The sequence below is a fragment of the Boleophthalmus pectinirostris genome, unplaced genomic scaffold (genome assembly GCF_026225935.1).
Source record: "Boleophthalmus pectinirostris isolate CB_2022bp ecotype Guang Dong unplaced genomic scaffold, ASM2622593v1 HiC_scaffold_21, whole genome shotgun sequence".
NCBI classification, from domain to species: Eukaryota; Metazoa; Chordata; class Actinopteri; order Gobiiformes; family Gobiidae; genus Boleophthalmus; species Boleophthalmus pectinirostris.
The window spans coordinates 26,815,447-26,840,702 of NW_026571175.1; the positions used below are offsets into that span (position 1 = coordinate 26,815,447).

Sequence of the window (25,256 nt, forward strand, 5' to 3'; positions counted from 1 at the left end):
CTCTCTCCCTCTCTCTCTGCTTCTCTCTCCCTCCCTCCCGCTCTCTCTCTGCTCCCTCCTCCCCTCTTGTCCCTCTTTCCCTCCCTCTCTTCCCTCTCTATCTGCTTTTCTCTCCCTCCCTCTATCTCTCTGCTCCCTCCTCTCCCTCCTGCTCCCTCCCTTTCTTTCTCTGCTCCATCCTCTCCCTCTTTCTCTCCCTCCCTCTCTCTCTCTACCCCCTCCTCTCTCCCACTACCCTCTCCCTCCTCCCCACTCCTCTCCCTCTTTCTCTCTCTCTCTCTCTCTCCCTCCCTCCTACCAGCTCATTCTTTCCTAAGGGACTCTGGGCTCACATGCACCATTCAAAACCGCTGCTGTGGACGGAGCTGCTCTTCTCAGACTCTCACAGCGACAGGAGCAGAGGACAAACAAGCCTCTTCACATCCCACACCAGACCAAAGACACAGGTAAACCCCACGCACATTTCACAGCTCATCTTCACCCCACACATTTGTTTACCTTGTTGGGTGGGGCCGACTCCACCCATGGCTTATAACCTCGTTCATTGAATTCTTGAGTTATTTTAGCGAACGCTTCGACAATGAAAGGTAAGATTGGACTTTAATAACATTTGAAATCTTTTTAATCTTTTCCATTTCACTTTTCCTTTCATTGCTATTAATAATTATTTTTATCTGACTTTGGAGTAGTCAGATAAGTCGTGGTGATAGTGTGGTGTATATTTTTGTCTTGCTCACAATGGAAAATGATAAAAATTGCATAACTTTGAATGAAAATGAGCTTTTTAAAATTCATTTAAAAATTTTTGTTTAATATTTGAAAGAATATCACTTTTTTTTAAAGTTCTGAATGCGCAAACAAGATCGAACTTCTCGTTTTTCCGTAAAAGTGCGCTATGTAACTTTTCTACTAAGTCGTGGTGATAGTGTGGTGTATATTTTTGTCTTGCTCACAATGGAAAATGATTAAAATTGCATAAGTTTGAATGAAAATTAGCTTTTTAAAATTCATTTTAAAATTTTTGTTTAATATTTGAAAGAATATCACTTTTTTATTATTCTGGATGCGCAAAAATTATCAAATTTATTGTTTTTCCGTAAAAGTGCGCTATGTAACTTTTGTGGTAAAAGTCCAGCACTGGATTGTGTCCATGGAGATATGCTAGGGAGACTGCCTTTGCTGGAATGTTCCACAGTATGGCATTAAACTTGCTTTTTATTTAATTGTAGAATTTTTTTTTTTTTTTTTAAACAATTAAACAATACTTAAAAAAATATGCATTCTACTGTAATTGGCTCACCTCTCCACAAACCAGACCTGTAAATCTGGCTTGGTGCTTGTTACCATGGAAATAGATAAACTATAACACAGCGACATGGAACAACATCTCCATGGTCTCCACGGTGACGCACCTTTCACCCGGAAAGTTACAAAGTGCACCTTTAAACTTTAAGACTTTGTTTTTCATGCAACAATAATAATTTAAGAAAACCAGTTCATCTTAGACTCAGTTTTGGACGAATACTTCATTGCACTATGGGATTTGAAAGTAGTAGAAGTAAATTCTCGCAGTTAGAAAACATGCTGAAAATAAAACGACAATGAAAATATAATTGGGTTTTCTTGGTAGTTCAGAACCGTGTAACTTCGAGCTGTAGCAGTGGTTTAATCTGAGACAGTGCCAGTCCTAATAAAATGACTTTTCCTGGCCTCATTGGAGACAATAGAAATACTTTGTTTTATAGTTTTTGTCTGCTTTTCAATCTTCATGTAAGGGATTTATTACAGTAACTAACAACATAAGTAGCCACAAGTATTTAATGTGATAAAACAGCTCATTTCTGTACTGCTGTCAGCCTGAAATGTGCATCTAATTTTCCAGCGCTGCACGTCATTATGCAATTCCACACCGTACTCTACTACTTTACAAACACTAGGGGGTGCTGCGTTGTGTTCATGCATTTTCGTCATTTGTTTTTATCGCTATGGCAACAGCGTTCGTTTTTTTTAAGCATTCAAAAACACATGGATTACCTTTTATAGTTTCAGTTGGAGGAATTTATCTTCAACCTGGAGCTAAACCAAGAGAAAACCAAAAGTAGACGGTGGAAAGATAACATTCAGATTCAAACATTCATTCAAACGTTTCACAGCTTTCTGCAATTTTCTGTTGTTTCCTCATCAAAAACATATCTGGAGTTGTGTTTTGTTTCATTCACACATGTTTAACACACAAACTCTGCATATTTAAGCTGAGTTCTTCTCTCAAAAACAAAACACTCGTGGAAAGTCAGAAAATTCTCCACTATATTTTAACTCCACACACCTTCACTAGAGTCATTTGGATAATTTCAGCCATGGAATTGCCAATCTCTACTGAACTAAACGTAAAATGTAGCTGTTAACTTGAAAACTACCGCTGCGAGAATGAAAAAAAACACAATTTCACATCAGTTTTTGAGGAGCTAACAACATTCTCACAAGGCGTAACATTCTCAAGAGTCAATTTTGCGTAATATAAGACCTTAAATTCAAAATGACGAAATTCACCACTTGGTTTATGAAGCTTAAGGTCTCTGATGACGAAGAGTGACACATCTCATGGAAATAATTGCATAATTTACACACACCTTCACGTGAAGTCATTGCACAAATTATGAAGAACATTTGCCCAATCCTTAAACAGCCTTAAGGTAAAGCTACAGTATGGCAGATGAAATGGTATGAAGCCTGTTTCAGTAGACTGTGATTTTATATAGTGATTATTGCAGATACATTAGTCTATTTATTCACTTTTATTAGAATCACGTGACTGGTGAGCGCTTATAAACTTGAAAACAACAACAAAATAGTACAGTAAGGTGGTATTTTCATTTGGGCCAGTTCCAGTAACTATGAGTGTACAATGACTCATAATACACACACTTATTCTATAGAAATCTTCTTTCTGTAAGTGGGCTTACGTCTCCATATACCTGATCCTTTGTCCTGGAAGAGGGTGTACTCCTCCTGATTTCCATGGAAGTGTTGCTTTGGCTATAATATTCCACAATATGGGCTATTTCCATGGGCTTGTCTCTAAAAAGTTACGCTGTGTTGCTTTAGTTTAAACATTCATTCAATATGGGTAAAAGACAGCAAACTATAGAGGCATATTTTTCTATTTCCAACATTTAATATTATTAAACAACAAGTAATTTCACAATAACAATAAATATATAGTATACTTCCACCTATATTTTCTAGTTTTATGCCTTATTTGACACCAGTCTCTTGCTATTTTTGCTACTTTTTTGTATTATTATCATTTATATTTTTCTTTATTGTGATGTGTGAGCTACTATATCCAAATAATTTCCCTTGTGGATCAATTAAGTTTGTCTAAGTCTAAGTCTGAATCTGCCTGTCCTTTTCCAGGTGCTATGGCGACTCCCAAGAACTCTCCCAAAGGGGCCAATGCGGTCCTGTCCCCGAATCGTATCACCCGTCTGCAGGAGAAGGAGGACCTGTGCAACCTCAATGACCGTCTGGCTGTTTACATCGACAAAGTCCGCTCCCTTGAGTCTGAAAACGCCGGATTGAGACTCAGGATCACGGAGTCAGAGACAGAGGTGAGACCCGAAGCTCTTTCTTAAAGGTCCCAAATTACGCAAAATTGTGAGCTTTACGCCATGTTAGAATGACTTTACTTCCTCAAAAACATACCGGGAGTTGTGTTTTGTTTGAGTAACCCCTCATTATTTCTATTTGAGAGAAGAATTCAGCCTAAATATGCAGGTTTGTCTGTGAATGAAACAAAACACAACTCCAGATCTGTTTGTGATGAAGAAATAACATTACAACAACAGAAAAAAAGCGTAAATGGGCCTCAGGAAAGGCCTCGTTCTTACTCTGCTCTGTAGTTTTGATTAGTGATGAAATGGTTCAGTTCCCTCGTAGTATTTCTTCTGGAAGGTCTTGATATCTTCCCTGTGTGTTTATAGGTGAGTCGTGAGTTGAGCGGACTTAAAGCGGCCTATGAGAACGAGCTGGCGGATGCTCGGCAGACTCTGGACTCTGTGGCAAAGGAGAGAGCTCGACTTCAACTGGAGCTCGCCAAACTCAAGGAGGAGCACAAGGAACTCAAGGCCAGGTGTGTGGTTGCTAGATAGTATGCTCCGGAGGGACGGCCTGCTCAAACTTGATGAACTAAGGTTATAATTTAGGTTGTGGTTAAGGTTAGTGATGAGGAAATGCTTATTTTTAAGGTTAGGGCAATGTTTTGACTTGGTAACCCCACCACTTAACTTTTCAGCCAACTTTTTTTTTTTCATTTTGAATGTTTTATTGCACTGAAAAACCAGCATTCTTATTTTCAGCTTGCTTGAATTTCCACAGAACTAACTCTTACTTGACCTGGAGGAGGATCTACACCTACTTGTCTCTAGGGGTGTGCAAAAATATCGAAATAATATATTGTATTGCCTAATGGGATGATACAGTATCAATATTGTGAACTGCTGTATCGATATATCACCAAGAGTATCTTTTTGTGTATTTTACTAAATATTTTTTTACAGAGCTACAGTTTCGTTGCTTGTTGAGAGGAAAGAAACTCGTTTATGCAACAGATTTGACATTTTCACTGTTTTGATGAGTAAAATGGGCGTGTTTCATATTCACTTTGCACAAGAAGTGGTTTAACAAAGACTTTTAGTGTCACAGCCATGATTTAGCCTATATTTTTATTGAACCGTATCGTATTTCATTTGAACCGTATCATATCGTGCCCTATGCATCGAGGTTTGTATCATATCAGCAATTTCTTAATGATACCCAGCCCTACTTATCTCCTCTCCATGGAAATAGATTGATACTTTATTGATCTTGAAGGAAATGTTGTTCCATTGGCTATAATCATCCACAGTTTGGCATTGAACTAGCCTGATTCATCAGACGGTTTCACTCTGTGGAAACTGTTTGACCTTGCAGCATTAGAATTCATTCGCTTGACGGTAGGCGGGTAGTTTTTTTTATTGAACCACTCGCTGCTTTTTGGTCGTATGTAATGCACGGCTATTGGGGCTAACTGGTATATTAAGCTTTTCCCAAATCCTGTAGTAAGAAGGGCAATAACGACTTTCTCCTTGATAAAATTCACCAAATGTTCTCGGGAATCGGCTCTTTGCTGGACTCGCACTTCCGGAATTCTTGCAAACCATCTAGTGTATTCCGATTCCTGACCTAGTCGCTGGAGAGAAATTAAATTGAGCGGAGGCACCAGCCTGGCTAACACTGAACCTCATCTAATGGCAAATGTTCCAAAGTAGCATTTCAGAAAGTTACACAATGCTGCTTTAAGAATTTGTAACGAAGGCTTGTAGATACCACCACCTTAAAATGTGCCCAGTTTAGTCAAAACATAATAGGTCAGTGACTCACACAGTGTTTCAGTCATGGAGTATTTGATCGTTAGGTAGTGAAGGAAGTCCTGGTGATTCAGAAAATAATATTAGACCACTTCCACTTCCAGTTTAGATACGAATCAAATGAAAATGCAGTACTGTCCAGCAGACCAGTAGTTACAACTTCAGTCTAACTGCAACTACCAAAATATGATTTGTCTCTTAGCAACAGTTTGTATACTGAGGGAATAATTTTATGGGCGTTTTATTCAAATTGACCGTGGAAAAAAACGTGGTTTGGCTTGTGTATGTGGGCTCCTCCCTGTTCCACCAGTGCAGACGGGCTACGGTAGGCATTGAGTTACATAGTGACTCATACATCCGCTTTTACAAATGACCATCTCTCTAAAATGAGTCTAGACAGAAACGTGAAATAACTTATTGTGACTTCTTCAAAATTTGCATGTAGTTTTACACAGTCCATGGTAAGTTTCAGTGCAATAATAATAATAATTTAGCATTCATTCATTTACATTGTTCTGTCTACATCGTGCGGCGTCACTAAGTAAACAGTCTGCGCTTGAGTGAAAGTAGAAAATGTTCACACGTTTGAGGTGTGGCAAACAAAGCTCAGGTATTTATTGCATACCTACGACATACCGGAGTATAAGAAAATATTTAGCCTTAAGAAATATAACACAAATAAAAGTAATATACACAAAAATATATACTAAAACTGCAGACCACAACAGCAATGAGCCAATGTGTTAAAGGTGCACTGTGTAATTTTTCTGAAGTAGGGTCCTCCACCTGCTTGTCTCCATGGAGATATTACTGTTTTGTCTTTATTATAGTTTGCAAATAAAATTGGTAGTCGTAATGAGGACAGGTTAATGGTCAGATCTATGGAGAAGCAAGCCTGCAGATGCTAAGAATTAATGTTTTTTAATCCAAATTCGAATCTATATCCACATTTTACAGACAAAGTAGTTTCCAAAGTGCTGCACAGAGATGGTAAAATAAAGAAAACAAAAAGGTAAATTGCTAAAATTTGGTCATACCAGGCCTAAAATAATCAAAACAGTAAATTCTAAATAAAAGCAAAGCAATAAAAATCATAAAATAGCAGTAAATAAGTAAAATAAATAAAAGACACAGAGGAAAACACAACTCATGCGGTGTTAAAAGCCAGAGAATAAATGAGGGTTTTAAGACAAGACTTAAAACACTTCACTGTGGGGAAGTTCAGACATGGTGGGGCAGAGCGTTCCAGAGTTTGGGGCCGGCCACAGAGAAGTCTTAAGTGTTTTTAAGTGATTTTTGTGCCATCAAACACCTGGTTTAATGCCCTATTGTGGAGCATTTCAGGCAAAGAAATAACATCTCCATGGACAAGCAAGTAGCAAACCTTCACGTTAGAAGTTACAAAGTGCGCCTAATATGTAATTTATGGTAGTAACACTAACTCTGAAGAAAACGAACTGTAAAATATTTGCAGGGAATCTTGCAAGAGGCTGTTAGATGCTTACTGTAAAAGGAATGAAGAGAGAGAGAAAGCGATGGGGAAAGAGTTAGTCATCAAAAGGTTTGGATGGAGGGATGAAGGAGGCGGAGGAGAGGGAGGAGGAGGAGGAGAGGTGGTCACATACTGAAAAGCGGCAGTGAGCCACATCGAGTGTGTTCTGCAGCTCAGGGCGTGGCTTTGAGAGCTTATACTGTATCAGAGTTACATAAGCTCCTGTCATTAACATGTAATTAATCACTGAGGTGTGAGTCCAAACACAAGGGTTACATTCAGTAAATATTTAGGCTGTGACTAACAATACAGAGAATAGCACCACTGAGCCCATTCACTTTAACTCTATAAATTTTTTAGTTAGGCTTGCAGTATTAATCACTATTAAATGCAGTTTTAATGCAGTTAGCAAATTTATTATTGCACCCACTAACCTTCTTTAAACCTTCTCTGAAATGCAGGTCAAACAGCAGTTCATATTTCAGAGCGCTCTCAAAGTTAATGCTCCTGGACATGTTCAGAATCAACTTTGTGAACTGTAAACTTGATTATGAAAAACAATTCTTACAGCTGTCATCAAAATTGTATTACATTTTTGTCTTTCTTTCTTTTCCTATCTTTTTTTTTTTTTACATAATTACTGACAAAACCATTCTTACAGATGTAGTCAGAAGTCATTTTTTTTGTCTTTCTTTCTTTCTTTGCTTTCTTTTCTCTCTCTTTTTTTTTTCTAATACTATTTGCTAAAACAACTACTTCTAGAATCACACGTATTAGACTTCCTACTATAACAGCTACTAGTATTACTGACTAGTGCTACCACTATTTTTAAAACAACTAATTACTTTGCATTGACATTACGCTGGTGGTGTACTACATGCATCTCTATGGCGGCGTGTTCAGCAGTTACCATGGTGACACAATGCACACATTAGCCAACATCTCAAAAAGATCTCAAAAAATCCATCCATCCATTTTCTTCTGCTTATCCGGTGCCGGGTTGTGGGGGCAGCAGTCTAAGCAGGGACTCCCAGGCTTCCTTCACCCCGGACACTTCCTCCCAAGATTATCCCAGGCTAGCCCAGAGACATAGTCCCTCCAGCGTGTCCAAGGTCTCTTCCCCAGAGCCTCCTCCTGGTGGGACGTGCCCAGAACACCTCCCGAGGGAATCAATTAAAAAATCCAAAATTTATTTAAACAGCACATTTTCAGGAGCCTGAGATTAATACGAGAGTTTGATTTTCAACAGAAATGCAAGAGTGTGTGAGAGACTTGTTTAAAGATGCACTAAGTAACTTTTCAAATGCTTTTCTCCATGGAGATGCTATTGCTTTGTCTGTAATGTTTCACAGTATGGCATTAAACCTTTCTATGTTCATGGAGAAAAGTGTCTGAAAAGTTACTTAGTGCATCTTTAAACAAGTCTCTCAAAAAATTTTGCAATTTTGTTGGAAATAAAACTCTCGTATTAATCTCAGGCTCCTGAAAATGTGCTGTTTGAGAGTTAATGTTCCACAGTATGGCATTAAACCTTTCTATGTTCATGGAGATCAAACAAAACCAAGTTACCGGTCAGATCTGTGGAGTGGCTACTCCGCTCACAGTCAGAACGTTTGTTTTTGTAGGTATTTTTGAGCTATAAAACCACCTGTAATTGAATAAATGCAAAGTAGAGCTGTTTAATGTCACACTGTGGAACATTCCAGACAGACCAATGATGTATCCATAGAAACAAGCAAGCCAAAAAGTTACACAGTGCACCTTTAAGAGCACAAATCATCTCATTTGCTGTAGTGAACTCTTTGAGGTCAGATTGTGTAAAAAAAAAGTAGTGCCTTCAGTTAGTGTCACACCCCCAGAAATTGTTGATCAATACTTAAACTGCAACTACAACAACTACTGCAAACTGCAAAACCAACATTATAAAGCACAAGTCAAACCACCTCTCTTCCTCCATCCATCCAGAGAGTTTGATGACTAACTCTTTCCCCGTGTCTCCCTCTCTCTTTCCCACCAGAGCGTTCATTATACACGCTGTAGTACAATACGTGGCACTGTGTAAAGCTCTTTCCATAAATATTGAGAAGATTGCTCGCTGACTGTTAGGCAAAAGCCAGGCCGTTACCATGACAGCGGATCTTAACCAAACAGTTTTTTCTTCAGTTTGTGGTGAACAGATGCACAGCTATAGACGCACATGTCTGCAGCGTATGACTCACTTCTCTGGAAACTTATAGGGCTTTCCCATCCGAGGTCTCCCCCCGTCCGATGTCCTTTTCTAAATATAGATCATTGTAAAGCATCAAGGAAACTTTTGTACACTGCAAAGGCAAGGCTACGTATGCTTCACTATTTAAGGTATTCCTGACTCCGAGTAGAGGAAATACATATATCGTTTTTACTGTGAGATAATATCAGAATTAGGGCTGCTCGATTATGGAAAAAAAGCATTATCACGATTATTTTGGTCACTACTGAAATCACAATTATTCAAACGATTATTTTTTAGTTGCATGCATTTATTCAGCATTTCTCTCTCAAAAAAAACACACAAAACTTGCAAACTGAAAATAAATTCTGGCTACAAATATGTAGCTTAGAACAGTTTTGCGATATATAAAACATAAAATGAACATAAAATAAGGCAAAGAAAAACACAAATGCATCCAAAATAAACTATATATCCAGCTGTTCTAAGATGAGTTTGGAGATTGTTTGACACACAAATCAAAATCAGGGTCACAATTAAATTAATTGCGCAGCTTTAATCAGAATTTTTTAATTTACTGATTAAAGTACCCATATTACACTATCTTCTGATCTTTGTTTTAATGTTGTTTCCTCATCAGAAACAGACCTGGAGTTGTGTTTTGTTTCATTCACACATGTTTAGACTTTTTGTCTCAAATGAAAAACACTCCACACACCTGATTGGATGATTTCAGTCCTGGAATTGCCAATTTCTACTGAACTAAAGGTAAAAGGAGCTGTTAACATGAAAACTAACACTACATGACATTACAAGGTGGAACATTTTGAGCTTTGGAGATGTAGAGAGCCTAATAATAAAGGATTACTCAAACATAAAATAAAACACAACTCCATGTATGTTTTTGAGGAGGTAGCAGCATTCTAAAATGGTTTAAAACTCACAAGCGTCAATTGTGCGTAATACGGGACCTTTAACCCCTTAACGGCGACTGTCACAAATATCCGGCAAACCCTTTGGATCAAGATATAAGTCGAGATAGCGGCTGCATTCCCCCAGTGCTGCTTAGTGCACATGCAGCACCTTCCAACGAACCTTTGGCAAGCACTTTGCAAATTTGTAACATACCCAAATTTTTTTTTACTATAGTCAAATTAATAATCTCAACTTAATTTACCGTCTTCTTAAAGGCATAAACACACAAAAAAAAAAAAAATAAAATAAATCTATATAAATTCAGGTGGTAAGGAGTTAAAAGTGATTTCATACCTGTCCTGTTTGGGTCCTGGATTGAGCCCTGTTAATTTCTAATGTATACTAGTCCTGGTTTAGTCGTGGTTTAGTCCCCGGTTGTGTACCAATTGTGATGCAGTGCAAGTTTGAGCCAACCCTAAAATATGAATATTGAGTACACAACTACAATTGGACTGGCAAAAAGCTGCAAAAATAATTAAAGAAATTTTTTAGAAGAAATAAAGAAATGAAACCTGCTATTGCCAAGAAAACTACAAGCATTTTTTTTTTTTAGCACATTTGGATTTGGATTGGTGCATTATGTAAAGGTTTGTAAGGGTTTGCCACTTGCATGTCTCCTTGAAGATGTTATAAAATCTCCCACAGTATTTGCATTAACCTTTACCTTCAAAAAATCCTATATTTGACTGAATGGGGTTAAACTTGTCTATTTAACAAACTGTGAAGAAGGAAAGTTGGATAGGGCTGCATTAAAATATAATCTCCATGCTTTACTATTTCAGGTGGTCCCACAAGTATGTTCTTTCATCAACATGATAAAGAACAAATATATAATTGTTTTGTCTTGTCTTTGTGCAGGAACACCAAAAAGGAGGCTGATTTAGCTTCAGCTCAGCAAAGACTGAAAGATCTGGAGGCTTTACTAAACTCCAAAGACGCTTCTCTGGCCACAGCGCTGGGAGAGAAACGCACTCTGGAGGTGGAGAACAGGGACCTCAAAGCACAAGTGGCAAAGGTAAAGCTAAAACTGTGCTCAATGTGAAGGAGGGGGGGAGCTAAAAATATACTGTATGTCCTTTTGTAATGTAGTTTTTGGTGTTTATGGAGACATCTAGTGGAGAAAGTGAAGAATGCAAAAGTTGTCCACACAAATGAAATTAATTAACAAGTAATACACTACAAGATAATTTGTAGTATTTGTTTAAAGCTCTTACATTACACAACATTGACTCTTGTGAGCTGTTACGTTTCATTAACACGTTTCAATAATCCTTTATTTATTTATTTATTTATTTAATTATTTATTTATTTATTATTTCATTAGTCTGTCTACATTTCCAAAGCTCAAAATGCTCTGTTCCACCTTGTGATGTCATGTGGTGGTAGTTTTCAAGATAAACATCTACCTTTTTACCTTTAGTTCTGTAGGGATAGGTAATTCTAGTGTTGAAATCATGCAAATAATTCTACTGAAAGTGTATAGAGTTTTAAAACACAGTTGAGCTCTTCCTATATTACCACATGACATCACAATGTGGAACAGTGTTTTCAGTTTGAGAGAGGAACTGAGCCTAAAAATGCAGGATTTGTGTGTTAAACATGTGTGAATGAAACAAAACACAACTTCAGGTCTGTTTGGATAAGGTAACAACATTATAACATGACTTAAAGCTCACAAGAGTCCATTTTGTGCAATATAGGACCTTTAAATATCTTTTAGCTCTTAATAATTGTATAACTCTGCTCAATAGTGGGATCTACCGAGCACTGTCACAGAAATACTAAACTCAGATGTCACGGTTGATTCATTTGAATGTGCCTTTCCAAAGTTTGTTATTCAAATTTCGTATCATCCAGTCACTTTTATTTGGCCTTGGTTTAAAATGTATTGTGGCAGTATAATGATTCTTTTTCTGTAAGATCTGAAGTTCACTTGATCTCCAGATTGCAAAAAATCACCTCTTTTAAAGAATGTAAAAGTAGGGTTATATAACTAAAATTAAACCACAATTTGAATGGACACCAATTAGCAAAGTACCATAATTTCCTCCACAAACAACAAAATATCCTGGCCTGCATAAAAGCTGGTAAACCTGTAATTTACATCTGCAAAAACATGCTCTGAAGTGATTCTTGTGTTTGTTTGTCAGTTCATATTTCAGTCTTTTTGTCAGTTCTTCTCGATACGTTAAAAATGTAAACTTTGAACAGAATCCTATTATTGAAACATGAAAATTTAAAGGTGCACTGCGTAACCTTTTAGACTGGGGATACATCGCCATGGAGATTAATGATATTGCTTTCCCTATAATGTTCCCTAGTCTGGTATTATTATGTAAGATGCATTTATTTAAACATTTATGGATGTTTGTTTATGGATGCTTTAAAAACTTGCTTTCTTACTGTGAGCGGGGTCGCCTCTTCACAGATCTTACTTGTAAACTGGCCCAGTGCCGTCCCCTGCTTGTTTCTATGGAGAGTGATAAGCTTAATGCCATACTTTGGAGCAATTCAACAAAGCAGTAACATCTCCATGGAGACAAGCAACCGCCAAAAAAGTTACATAGTGCACCTTTAATTACAATCACAAAGCTCGTCTTTTTTTTACCCAAAAGTTCATCCCTAAAATACATCTTTTGTCTATTGTTTTTGAATTGTCTGGACTTTATGTTGGACAATACTTCTTTAAAACTTACTGGAAAAAACACATCTGGTTTTGATCTGATTTAAGTCTTTTTTTCATTCACAATTTTCTATGTTTGGCCTGTTGTGAATCACGATGCTGGTTTATAAGAGCAGTGGAATTTGCGGTTCTTGGCTCTTCCTGATTTACTGGTTGCAATGGCACAAGTTTATCCAAAATATTGTACAAATCTGGAAGACATTTTGTTCTACACTGCCTATATGCCCATAGCGTCTTATATAACATTCGTGGGGTATTTACATTGGGGTATTGTGATTAAAGTGCCGCCCTCAGCTTCCTATAGCTTAGTTAATGTATGGTTCTCTTGTGTTTATTGTTTCAGCTTGACACCAGTTTGGAGGAGGCACGAAAGCAGCTACAGGACGAGATGCTGAGGAGAGTGGACGGAGAGAATCGGATCCAGACGCTAAAAGAGGAGCTTGAGTTTCAGAAAAATATTCACACCGAGGTGAGGAATACACCGTCAATGTACAAGGATAAAGAGACAGGAAGAAAAAAAAAAAACAACTCATTTCTGTTCAGTTTAGTTTTATTTATACAGTTTTTTAAAATTTTAATCATTTTGTTTGTAAAGGTGCACTGTGTAACTGTGCACTTTGCTTGTTTCTATGGAGATGTCATTGCTTTGCCTGGAATGTCCCACAGTATGCCATTAAACAGCTCTACCTTACGTTTATGCAATTACAGGTGATTTTATAGCTCAAAAATATCTAAAAAACAGGCAATCTGACTGTGAGCGGGGTCACCTCTCCACAGATCTGACCTGTAACTTGGTCTGGTTTGATCTCCATGAAGATAGAAAGGTTTAATGCCATACTGTGAAACATTCCAGACAAAGCAACAGCCAAACAAAGCAATGGAGAAAAGCGTTTGACGGGTCCTCCACCAGAAAAGCTACACAATGCACCTTTAAATATCGATTTTTTACAGAACAAAAAACTTAAAAAAGGACAAGAACAAAACCCTGTCACACCCCACCCCTCTCTCCACACTCCAAACACACACAAAAGTACACACAAAAAACAAACAAACAACAAAAAAACTCTGGGTAAATAAAACATCAAAATATTCAAAAAAAGATGTCAAACAGGATCAATGTGGATCTAAACTAGAATTAACTGCAAAACCCCACGTCAGTCCAAAGTGTGTGTAACCTCTAGCTCCTCCCACTTTCTATTTGGATACACAAGGATCTGGAACTGAACCATAAAGTTTGTTCAAACTTGGAATGGAGCAACCACAGCCACTAATTTGTAGCAAGTGTTTCTCAGATGCAGAAAACAGAATGAATTATATGACTTCTTCTGTTTTAGAGGCACAAGAGTTTAGTGTTTTGCTTGTTAATTCTACAGAAATCCACACTGTTATGTGTTATTATTATAATTCATGGACCAAGGGACGTCAGCTTTTGGTTCCAGTCAAATGAAGCTCACTGAGGCAGGCAGTTATAGGAGCAAATCTGGAGCCAAGTTCTATATTAAGCCGGGCGTACACTCTGCGATTTTTGGCCCTTTTTTAAGACAAGTTTTTGGGATCTGGCCGACTTTTGGCTTAACCGTGTGTCGTACTTCGTGTAGTAAACATGGGGTAATGAGAACTGATTAATACCTCACGACCAGCTCCAGATCTGCAGTAAAAAGGGGCACAGTTAAGTGTTTAGAAGAGTGTTTATGTACATTTCCAAGGGCACACACATTCCCATCATAGAGAAAGGTTCAATGAAAGGGAGAAAAAAAAAATCTTACTTATTAGAGAGGGATTATGTAAGTTTTTAGATGGAGGATTCAAAAACTTCCTCTCTCCATGCAGGTTTTAGTTTTGCCTGGAATGTTCCACACAATGCCATAAAACTTTGAAATCTCCATGGCGACAAACAGGTGGCACAACTGAACCACTGTTGGAAAATGGAAATAAAAACAGCTGGAATTGAATACATGAAAGATGCTGACCTATATTTAAAGGTGCACTGCTTAACATCCGCTGCTTGTCTCCATGGAAATGCTATTGCTTTTTCTAAAATGTTCCACAATACAATACAGATTAAACCTGGCAATCGTAGGTCGCAGGAATGTCAAACCTGCTTGAAATCCAGTTACTTCTCGTGAGGGTTTTGCTCTGTTGAAGTTGTTCCACGAGCTGTGAACTTTTAAACCCTGTGATTTGGTCGTACAGTTTGAGCTGGAGCTGAGTGAAACTATCGAAAATATAACAGACTGTACGTCCGGCACTAGGAACAGGAATTTATTTATGGATAAAATAGTGAAATATAAACACCAGGATCATGTAGAGCAGGTTAATACAAACATTTAGAGACTCCAGAGAGAGAGAGGTGACGATTTTCCAATGTAAAGTCAGCGGGTTAGCTATGTCCATTTATATAAACAGTCTAGGGTTACGACAAAGTGTACTACATCTTCAAGAACTGTATTTACTAATTTCCTTTTCTCTGCCTCTGTCTCTTTTGCAGGAGTTGCGTGAGACAAAGCGTCGTCACGAGTCCCGGATGGTGGAGCTGGACTCTGGACACCAGCAGGAGTTTGAGAGTAAACTGTCCGATGCTTTGGCTGACATGCGCGCCCAACATGACCTGCAAATCAAAATGTACAAGGAGGAGATCGAGAAGACCTACAACGCCAAGGTACGGCTCACATTTGACTCTATTTAATTATACAGGATTTTACATTGAGTAGTTGTTTCCTCACACACATACTTAGTGTTTTGTTTCATTAACGCATGTTTAACACACAAATCCTGCATATTCAGGCTGAGTTCTTCTCTCAAACGTAAGACACTCTGCTCCACCTTGTGATGTCATGTGATAAACCGGAAGTGCTCCACTGTGTTTTTAAACTCCATACACCTTAACTAGAATCATTTGGATTACTTCAGACGTGGAATTGCCAATCTCTACTGAACTAAAGGCAAAAGGAGCTGCTAACCAGTGTTGCCAGATTCTGTTTAGTGATATCCGCCCAATCATGTTCGAAAACCCACCCTCTTCAGCAAAAAAATGCCCAACGTTTTGTCACAGAAAACATTTAATCTTTGAATAAACATATGTAATCCATTGTTGGACTTTTAAAAAAACATTGCCAGTATCGAGAAAACATGTTAAATGCAAAACAGTATTTTCATTTATCACAGGAGAAAATGTAATTTAGCCTAATATTTGAATAAACATGTTGTAACTTAATCTATTGGCTTTTCAAAACATTGTCAGGATTGAGAAAACATGTTATGTAAAATGTTTGGTAAAGCGTAGAACAAGCGTTTTCATCACACATCAGGCTCGTGGAACAGAGCAATTTGAGCTATGGAGATGTAAACACACTATTAAAGCAGGATTATTCAAACGTGTAAATGAAACAAAACACAAGTCCAGGTCTGTTTTTGATGAAGTAACAACATTATAACATGACTTAAAGCGCACAAGAGTCAATTTTGCGCAAAAAACTTTCTGAGGTGGCCACAATTAATCATGTGTTTGCAGTTAAGGCTTTATACCAGATGCTCTTCCTTTTATTTGTTCACAGCTGGAAAACGCTCGTCAGTCGGCCGACAGGAGCAGTCACCTCGTTGGAGCAACTCATGAAGAGCTGCAACAAACTCGGGTCAGACTGGAGAGCACCTCAGCCCAGCTCAGCCAGCTCCAGAAACAGGTCCGTGCACACAACACACACACACACAAACACACATACACACACACACACTGTCTGTTTAGCTAATTATCTGTTTTTTTACTGGCCACGTAAATCTGTTTGAGTTATGAGGTAATTTTTATACTGGGTTTGTCTAAAGAAGCTGTTTTTAGTGTATGGGCTAACAAAGGTGATTCATTGGACTCTACCGCTAAAGACTAGTATGACTCATTTATAAAGCGTATTTTGAGCTGCATGAGGAAGTAGCAGCTATTGTTCGCTTAAGTCTTTGGGGGCAATGGAAACAGCAGTAAAATGGGGCACAGTTAAGTGTTTAGAAGAGTGTTTATATGCATTTCCAAGGGCACACACATTCCCATTAAATACAGAGAAAAAAATCATCATACTTATTAGAGGGGGATTATGTAAGTTTTCACATGGAGAGTTCAAAAACTTCCTCTCTCCATACATGTTTTAGTTTTGCCTGGAATGTTCCACAAAATGCCATAAAACTTTGGAATCTCCATGGTGACAAGGAGCTGGCACAACTAAACCACTTCATTTTTTGGCAATAAAAAGAGCTGGAATTGAATACATGAAAGATGCTGACCTATATTTAAAGGTGCACTCACTGCGTAACATTTGTAGTGGAGAATCTGCCATGTGCTTGTCTCCATGGAAATGTTATTGCTTTATCTAAAATGTTCCACAATATAGATTAAACCTATCTATCAGGAGGGAGACAAGCAGGTTACAGCACATTACAATTCAGATCTGTGGAGAGTCGCCCATATTCACAGAAGTTTGTAAAATCCCTCAGTCGTCCAAGTAGAGTACATGGCAAAGGAGAAATTAAATTTGTCAACTGGACAAAAGTTTATTTGGTCGAATACATTTCGCAGCTCATCCAAGCTCCTCCTCTGTTCTGGTCAGACGCTGGAGGGAACTTCCTTAGAGCTGCATGAAGGGAGGAGTAACTACACTGAAAATACTCTGAAACTAACATATATACTTGTTTACAGTTTCTGTTAGTTAGTTAGGCCTATTGAAATGCACTGAGTGTGGGGTCTTATTATCATAATCATTCAGGGCCATAATGGAGTTTTCACACATCTGGACCTGACCTGGCTTCACCTATTGTTCTCTTGTTTGTTTTGATTTAGGTTTGAGGATGGAGTTGTAACTAGGAGATAGATGGTGTCTGAGTCCTGTGTTTCTGTTTAAGGAAGCTTGTCTTTCTTAACAAAAATAGCTTCTTTAACTCCCCTCTCAAACCACTTCTTTTCTCTGTACCTCACTGTCCTCAAAGGAGTGGCCTGTGGCTTTTAGGTGGAGATGTACGGCAGACTGAGGTCCACTATTGCTCTCTCGTGTGTGTTGGTACATCCTCTTGTGAAGTGGCTGTTTTGCTAATATGATCCCACACTCACAGCATTTCCATAGGTATAACTAACTAATAGAATCTGTAAACAAGTAGATGTGTTAGTTTCAGAGTAGTTTCAGTGTAGTTAGCTCCTCCCTGCAGACTGAAGTACCATCTCACCAGAACTGAAGAAACAGCTTGGATGAGCTATGAAAGATATTCAACCAATTAAACTTTGTCCAGTTGACAAACTGAATTCTCGTTTGCCATATTCATAGAAGAAATTACTGTATTTTTCAGCATTAAAAACACCTGTAATGAATAAATGCTAGATGCAATGACACCTCCATGGAGGCAAGCACGTAGAAGACAGTCCATCTTTAATCAGGATAGTTAAATAAAGGCCAATATCTAAAAGTTTTAAGATCTCACTTTTCAACTTTGCAGGTGATTCATTTTTATGACACAAAACAGGTGACAGACTGTCCACGAGAAAAGTTATATACTGCTCCTTTAAATGTAGGAATAACGCATTGGTCTTATATCGAAGTGCCAGTTTAGCTAGTGCCCGTCTTTTCCTATAAAGCTGAGATCCAAACACAAGTAGCAGTTTTTGGAAATTATAGGCATTTTAGTGGTTGTGGTTTTTAATCTTCGTTCAAAAATATGCTGCTCAAGGACTGTGCAAGCTTTTAACTTTCCCTCAAACAGTAAATGTAATCAGAGAAAGATGGAAAGTTAAAATATAAAACATGAACGGAAATATTGTGCCTTCTAAAATATTCAAGGACGTCAGAGTCTGTGCACAGTCTATTATGGTGCTAAACTAAAGAGGAGACTACAGTGCCATGTGAGCCGGGGCCTTGCAGAACACCTGGAGACATTATAAACTGCAAATTACGCTCTTAAGATTTATTTAACACAGACTTCGTAACGATCAAAGCTGTTTTTTTAGAGTCAGCGAATACCAAACCTCCAATTTATGTACGAGCAACAGTTAACCCCTTCTTTCAAATCCAAACAGGAGGGCGCAATGAGTCAAGAGGCCGACTTCTACAATTGGAAACATGTCACAGTAAAATCTGAACCTGAATTAAACCAGGGCTACTAAACCAGAACTAGAACAGCACCAGACCTAATGCATTAATACTGCGCTAGTCCTATATAGAGCTTTTCCAGACGCTCAAAGTCGCTTTACAACAGGGGTCACCAAACTTTTTTCTCTGGGGGCCACATTATTGCTCCTGACTGTGATGGGGGCTGTAGTCAAGTCGGTCGTATAACAGAACTGTACGACCCTGACAACGCAGATTATATTCTTTGAAAACTGCCACACTTTCTTTACATATCAGACAAACTGCACGGTCCTTACGCTGAACAAAAAAATAATCGGTCGTCCACTGTTCTTTGAAAACTTGGCACTCTCTGTCAACTTTTCATACTTTAACATGAGACATTTTGCTGTCTTTAACTGCACTACAGAACTCTGCACGTGCGACTGTCACTGCTTGATCTCGAGTTTCTCAGGTGACGAAAATTCGGCAGCAAATGTAAATATGTCATATAATTATTTAAATATAAATATAAACACTTCATATAAATATCATCTTTTAATTGAAAAAATCTACAAAATACAAGATGCAGATGTGTTATTAAAAGTCATTTAAAAAATAGGCCATGACAACTTTTGAGGATTGCCTCACAGGGCCAGTTCACGTGGTGGGGGGACGAGGGGCTGCTGGGGGGCCGGTCAGAGGGAATCAGCCCGCGGGCCTTAGTTTGATGACCCCTGTTTAACAATTTGGTGCATTATTCATTCACTCTGGTGGTGATAAACTGCTACTGTAGCCACAGCTGCCCTGGGGCTAACTGATTGAAACAAGGCTGTTAATCTTTCCACTAGCACCCCCACTGTGGCACCTGGTATTTCAGCGGTTTCCCATCCAAGTACTAACTAGGCCCAGCCCTAGCTTCTGAAATCTGATGAGATCAGGCTTTGACAAGGAAGTTTAGACCTACATATCAGGACTAAAATTTTGCTCAAACCAGAAAAAATGTGAAATGTTTTTAAAAATAGTAATTTCACTTAAATTGAGGTGTTGAAGCCCTAAAATGAAGAGTAATAACTTTATTCTCACTAATAGCGCTCTGAATATTGAATAAAATAGTTTGGGTTTTGTTTTTTGAGCAGCTGTGTCAGACAAATAGTGTCTCAAATTCAGTTATATTGGGTGATTAATTTGGGGTTTTCTTAAATTACATTCAGTGGACAAAAGAGTCACCATAGGCTGTATATTTACCATTCTTCTCTATTATACAGTCTATGAGAGGCACACATACACAACTGTGGCACATTTAAAGGTTTTCTCATCTTTACTTTTCCTTGGTCTGTTGTAGCTGGCAGCTCGTGAGGCGAAGATCCGTGACCTGGAGGATGCTTTGTCCAGGGAGAGGGACAGCACGAGGCGTCTGCTGGGAGAGAAGGACCGAGAGATGGCTGAGATGAGAGCGAGGATGCAGCAACAACTGGACGAGTATCAGGAGCTTCTGGACGTCAAACTGGCCCTGGACATGGAGATCTCCGCCTACAGGAAGCTGCTGGAGGGAGAGGAGGAGAGGTGAGTGGACCAGAGGAAAAGAGGAGTAAGGGTGGTAAAAACATTTATTCAAAAGGTAATGACCAAAATGACAACACTAATTCTGTCTTTCTCTCTCTAGGCTGCGTCTCTCCCCCAGCCCCCCTCCCACTGTCACCAGGGTCTCAGGCAGTCGTACATCTGTGTCCTCGGCTCACTCCCGCGCTGGGCAGAGCACACCCGCCAAACGCCGCAGACACAACGACACAGACAGCGAGGCCAGCTTCAGTGGGGGCGTGTCCCGCACCAGGATTACCCAGCAGGCCTCAGCCAGTGGCCGGGTCACTGTGGACGAGGTGGATATGGAGGGAAAGTACGTGAGACTGAGCAACAAGGCTGATGAGGTGAGACAAAATGAGATATAGTATAGATAGTAAAAATATGGCAGAAAAAAAGTTGTTGGCGCAATTGACAGTTAAAAAAATATAAATAAATAAATGAAGTCCAGATTTCAAAAGTGTTTGCTACATTACTAAAGCATGATTACTACTAAAAATCCCTTGGAAAACATCGATTCTTAGTGTGAACAGAGTCACCTCTCCCCAGATCTGACCTCCTCCACCAAAAATCTTCCATAGTGCACCTTTAATCAGAACCACAAAAAGCTTTATTGTCCTTATAAGATAACATAAAATAAAAAAATAGGAATGTGCTTTGACAGTTTTGTGCATCATATTACATATAACACATCATTTATTTGAATGGACAAACTGGAATCAAATGTTCAGAGACTGTACAGGTTCATTTTAGTTGTTTTATAAATGTAATATTGTACATTTGTTCACTTTGAGAAACCAAATCCATACATAATTAAACTTTGTAAACTTTTGTCTTTAGGATCAGAACCTTGGAAACTGGCAGCTTAAGCGTCAGGTTGGAAACGGAGCCACCATCACCTTTAAGTTTCCTGCAAAGTTCACCCTGAAGGCCGGACAGAGAGTCACCGTGAGTGCTTTTCTTTAGATATGTTTATATGGACATAAAAAATCTGACCATTGCCTGTCTTTTGGAGTTATCAGGTTATCAAGACCAACTAATGTGACAAGCAATCTTTTTTTTTATTTTCCCAAAATACAACAGTTACTCAGTACCTCTAATTAACTGACACATGTCACTAGGTGTTTTTGATGATCAGATTTCTCTTGTACATGAAAACCCATCAGATTGAATTATTTATTTAAAAAGGATTATTTTAATTACCTAATCCTTACAGACCATGTAAATGTATCCAGTGTTTCATTTTATCAGACTTAAAGGGCCCATATTGCACTATTTACTGTTCTATGTTATAATCTTGTTTCCTCATCACAAACAGACCTGGAGTTGTGTTATGTTTCATTCACATATGTTTAAACCCTACATATTTAGGCTGAGTTCTTCTCTCAAACAGAAAACACTCTGTTCCACCTTGTGATGTCATGCAATAATACAGAAAGTGCTGTACTTGTTTTTAAACTCCACACACTAGAATCATTTTGATAGTTTCAGCCCTGGCAGTGCCAATCTCTACTGAATAAAAGGTAAAAGGTTAACTTAGAAAACTACCATGAGATGACATCAAAAGGTGGGATAGACAAACTAATAATAAAGGGTTACTCAAACATGTGTGAATGAAACAAAACACTCTTGGTTTGATTTTGGTTAGGTAACAACATTATAACATGGCTTAAAGCTCACAAGAGTCAAATTTGTGTAATATTGGACCTTTAAATTACAGTCCTGATGTTGCTTTGCCTCATATGTTGTTATATTTCTCTCCAGATTTGGGCGTCTGGAGCAGGTGTGGCCCATAACCCGCCCTCTGACCTGGTGTGGAAGAACCAGCCCATTTGGGGAACTGGAGACATGTTCCAGACGACCCTGATCAGCGCTAACGGAGAGGTACTTAAACTGTGAACAAATTATAGAAAGAAAACACCTCCTATGGGGTTCAGAATCATGAAAAAATGTCATAGCAATTAATACAATTTCCTGTCATGTGGAGTTGAAACCCATAGATACACTGTAAAACAAATACACTGATTCTTTCAGGAAATGGCAATGAGGAAAGTGACTCGCACAACCATCGAGGAAGATGACGATGACATGGTGAGTAAGACTTTTTCATGTTGTATTCATAAACATATTAGAAGTTATTAATGTTCATATCTTAAATTAGAGACAGAATAGCAAAATAAAAACTCCAGGAGCATGTAGAGTTGTTAATATGAACATTTTAAGACCAAAATGACGAGGCTCACAGCAGCAGTTACACAGAGAGGATGATGTTTTTTCAATACAAGCATCCGCCCATGCTCATTTCCTATTTGGAACTCGCTATGTCCATTTACACTTACAGTCTATGATTGTATTATAACTTTTGTGTTCTTCTAGATTTCTAAAACATGCACATAATAAAAATAAAATAATATATCGGTCTATTAAAAACTGAGCTAATGGACTAATAAATAAAGCAGTGTAGTTATTTAATTTTCAGACTTTTGTATATAGTTTAATTGCATTGGCCCTCATTTTTCTTCCATTTGTATCCAATAATGTAATGTCTGATCTATAATCTTACTATGCCATAAGTTCACACACATTTTAGATTTTCAAAATTCTCTGATCATTTTATTATACTTATCAAATTACTGGTATAATATTTTTTGTCTGTATTTAATTTAGACAAACTTTATTGACTCACAAGGGAAATATCTTGGCTCACACATCACAATATAATATAATAACAAAGAGAAAAACGAATAAATGGTAATAATAAATTCTAAAGTAGCAAAGAGAGAAGTAGCAAAGATATCAAGAGACAGGTGTCAAATAAGGCATAATGTATATGTAAGAATAAAATATCTAAATAAAGCAATAAAAATATTTCCCAGCTGTATACAAGAGGTCATTATCAACTCCTCTTTCCTCTCCCTGTCCCCTCCAGCAGGTGGCGCACAGTACCTGCAGTGACGGCGAGTATAACCTCCGCAGCCGGACGGTGGTGTGTGGATCTTGTGGTCTTCCCTCAGAGAAATCAGGCTCCTGCTCCGTCTCTTCGGCCTCTCGCTCCTTCAGGTCTGGAGGCATCTCAGAGGGTCTGCTGCCCCAGTCTTATGTGGTCAGCACCAGCACCCCGCGCAAGGTACTTTATTACTGAATATAGTTTCATAAAATATGGTTTAATATTAATAAATAATGATCAGGCAGAGAGGAGACATTACATTCATACTGATGCTCTTTCCATGTTCAGATTTTTCGACTTATAAACTAACTTTTAAAGGTCCTATATTAAGCAAAATTGACTTTTGTGAGCTTGTTATAAGCTTGATACCTTCTCAAAACATACTTGAAGTTGTGTTTTGTTTCATTCACACGTGCTTGAGTAATCCTGCATTGTTAGTCTGTTTATATGAGAGAAGAACTCAGCCTAAATATGCAGGGTTTGTGTGTTGAACAAAACAAAACACAATTCCAGGTTTGTTTTAGATGAGGAAATGACATAATAACATAGAACAGAAAACTATGGGCCCTTTAAATGTTCATTATGCAACTTTTCTGGTGAGGGAATCCATCACCACTTTGCCGGGAATGATCAATAAACGTAAATGTAAATTATTCAGTTACCAGTGTTTGTTTTAATTGCTCAAAAATGCTTAAAAAAGATGAATTCTTACTGTGAGTGGGGTCACCTCTCTACCGATCTGATCTGTAACTTGGTCTGCTGAGCTACCTGCTTGTCTCCACTGAAATAAATACATTTAATGCCATACTTTGGAACATTCCAGGCAAAGCAATAACATAATAATGTCAAGAAGCTGATGGTCGTCTACTATTACAGTTACATAGTTATGTTTGTGTCAGTGGTTATGTTGTTATGCCCTATCTGGTTATTTTGACAATATTTAAAAGTTATTGTTTTGCTGATAACGTTTTTATTTCTTTCAGACTGGAGGTAAACTGGAAACCTGTCCAATCATGTGAGAGCAGAGCGTTACAAGCTCGCAGGATCTTTTATTTCTATTTTTTATTTTTTTTATATGTTTGCATTTATCATTTGTTTAGTTTCAAGTTGTAGTTTTTACTATTACTTTTTAAACTTTTACTTTTGGAATATATTTCTACAAATACATTGCTTTGATGGTTATCTTAGATTAGTTATGCCTTACTTTTATGCGCCATTGTTGACATTGGTGACATTTATGCAATTTTATTAATCAGTACAAGCTTTAAACCACTATTTAGCCTTAAAATAAAGTGAAATAAAATGATTTTGAAAGACGTGTTGTTGTTTTTTTTTTTTACTCTTTTGTACTTTTTGAAGCTGAAGTTCTGTATTAGACTGACTCCAGGTGATGGTCAAATTTGTTGAAGTGAATGTACCATCACCATTTGTTTACTGTACTGTGTGTTTTTATATATCAATAAAGCTTTGTCATGTACTGCTTGTTTCCACGTGGTTCCTTATTTTTTGTTTTTCTTTGCCCCTGTAAAATAATAAACAACTGAGTTAAAAAAAACAAAAAAAAAAAAAACTAACAAAACATTAACAGAGTGCATTCTAGCAGGAGCCACTAGAGAGCGCACTTACACTGGGTACAGTCAACGGTTACAATAATGGAAAAAATAAATAAATAAATAAAAATACATAAATAAAATAAATCTAATGTTTTAAATAGTGTGTACTTCGAAAATGTTTTTTTGAATTTATGTAAATAAATAAATAAATCTATCAGGTTGGCGTATCATGCATGGAGTTAAAAAAGGGGCGCAGATTTCGATTATTTTTTATTGTGATTATTATAATAAATTGAATAAAGATTGAGTAAAATCTAGTAATATGCAGAAATGG

The 25,256-nt window shown here is 37.8% G+C and overlaps 1 protein-coding gene across 3 annotated transcripts; it reads left to right on the forward strand.

Annotated features, from left to right (window-relative positions):
- Positions 1–24,846, forward strand: LOC110168861 (lamin-A-like). Of its 3 annotated transcripts, none has more exons than XM_020934347.2 (14): positions 1–446; positions 3,418–3,611; positions 3,984–4,132; positions 10,943–11,099; positions 13,111–13,236; positions 15,256–15,426; positions 16,322–16,447; positions 20,187–20,407; positions 20,508–20,769; positions 21,263–21,370; positions 22,187–22,306; positions 22,457–22,513; positions 23,352–23,549; positions 24,353–24,846. In XM_020934347.2, the coding sequence occupies exons 2-14, from the start codon at positions 3,423–3,425 to the stop codon at positions 24,386–24,388; spliced, it is 1,920 nt and encodes a 639-aa protein (XP_020790006.1). In that variant the 5' UTR covers positions 1–446; positions 3,418–3,422; the 3' UTR covers positions 24,389–24,846. The 3 variants fall into 3 exon arrangements, with proteins under 3 accessions (XP_020790006.1, XP_055013548.1, XP_055013550.1); XM_055157573.1 differs by lacking the exon at positions 1–446 and adding an exon at positions 579–587; XM_055157575.1 differs by lacking the exon at positions 1–446 and adding an exon at positions 579–587 and having other exon boundaries at positions 23,355–23,549.
- The last annotated feature ends 410 nt before the right edge of the window (positions 24,847–25,256 follow it).

What these genes read in the sequence shown, in the direction of transcription:
- LOC110168861 (XM_055157573.1), top strand. An exon ending in TCAAAGCACAAGTGGCAAAG is followed by an intron (nt 11,100 to 13,110) that starts GTAAAGCTAAAA and finishes TTATTGTTTCAG; the next exon opens with CTTGACACCAGTTTGGAGGA. An exon ending in AGAAAAATATTCACACCGAG is followed by an intron (nt 13,237 to 15,255) that starts GTGAGGAATACA and finishes TCTCTTTTGCAG; the next exon opens with GAGTTGCGTGAGACAAAGCG.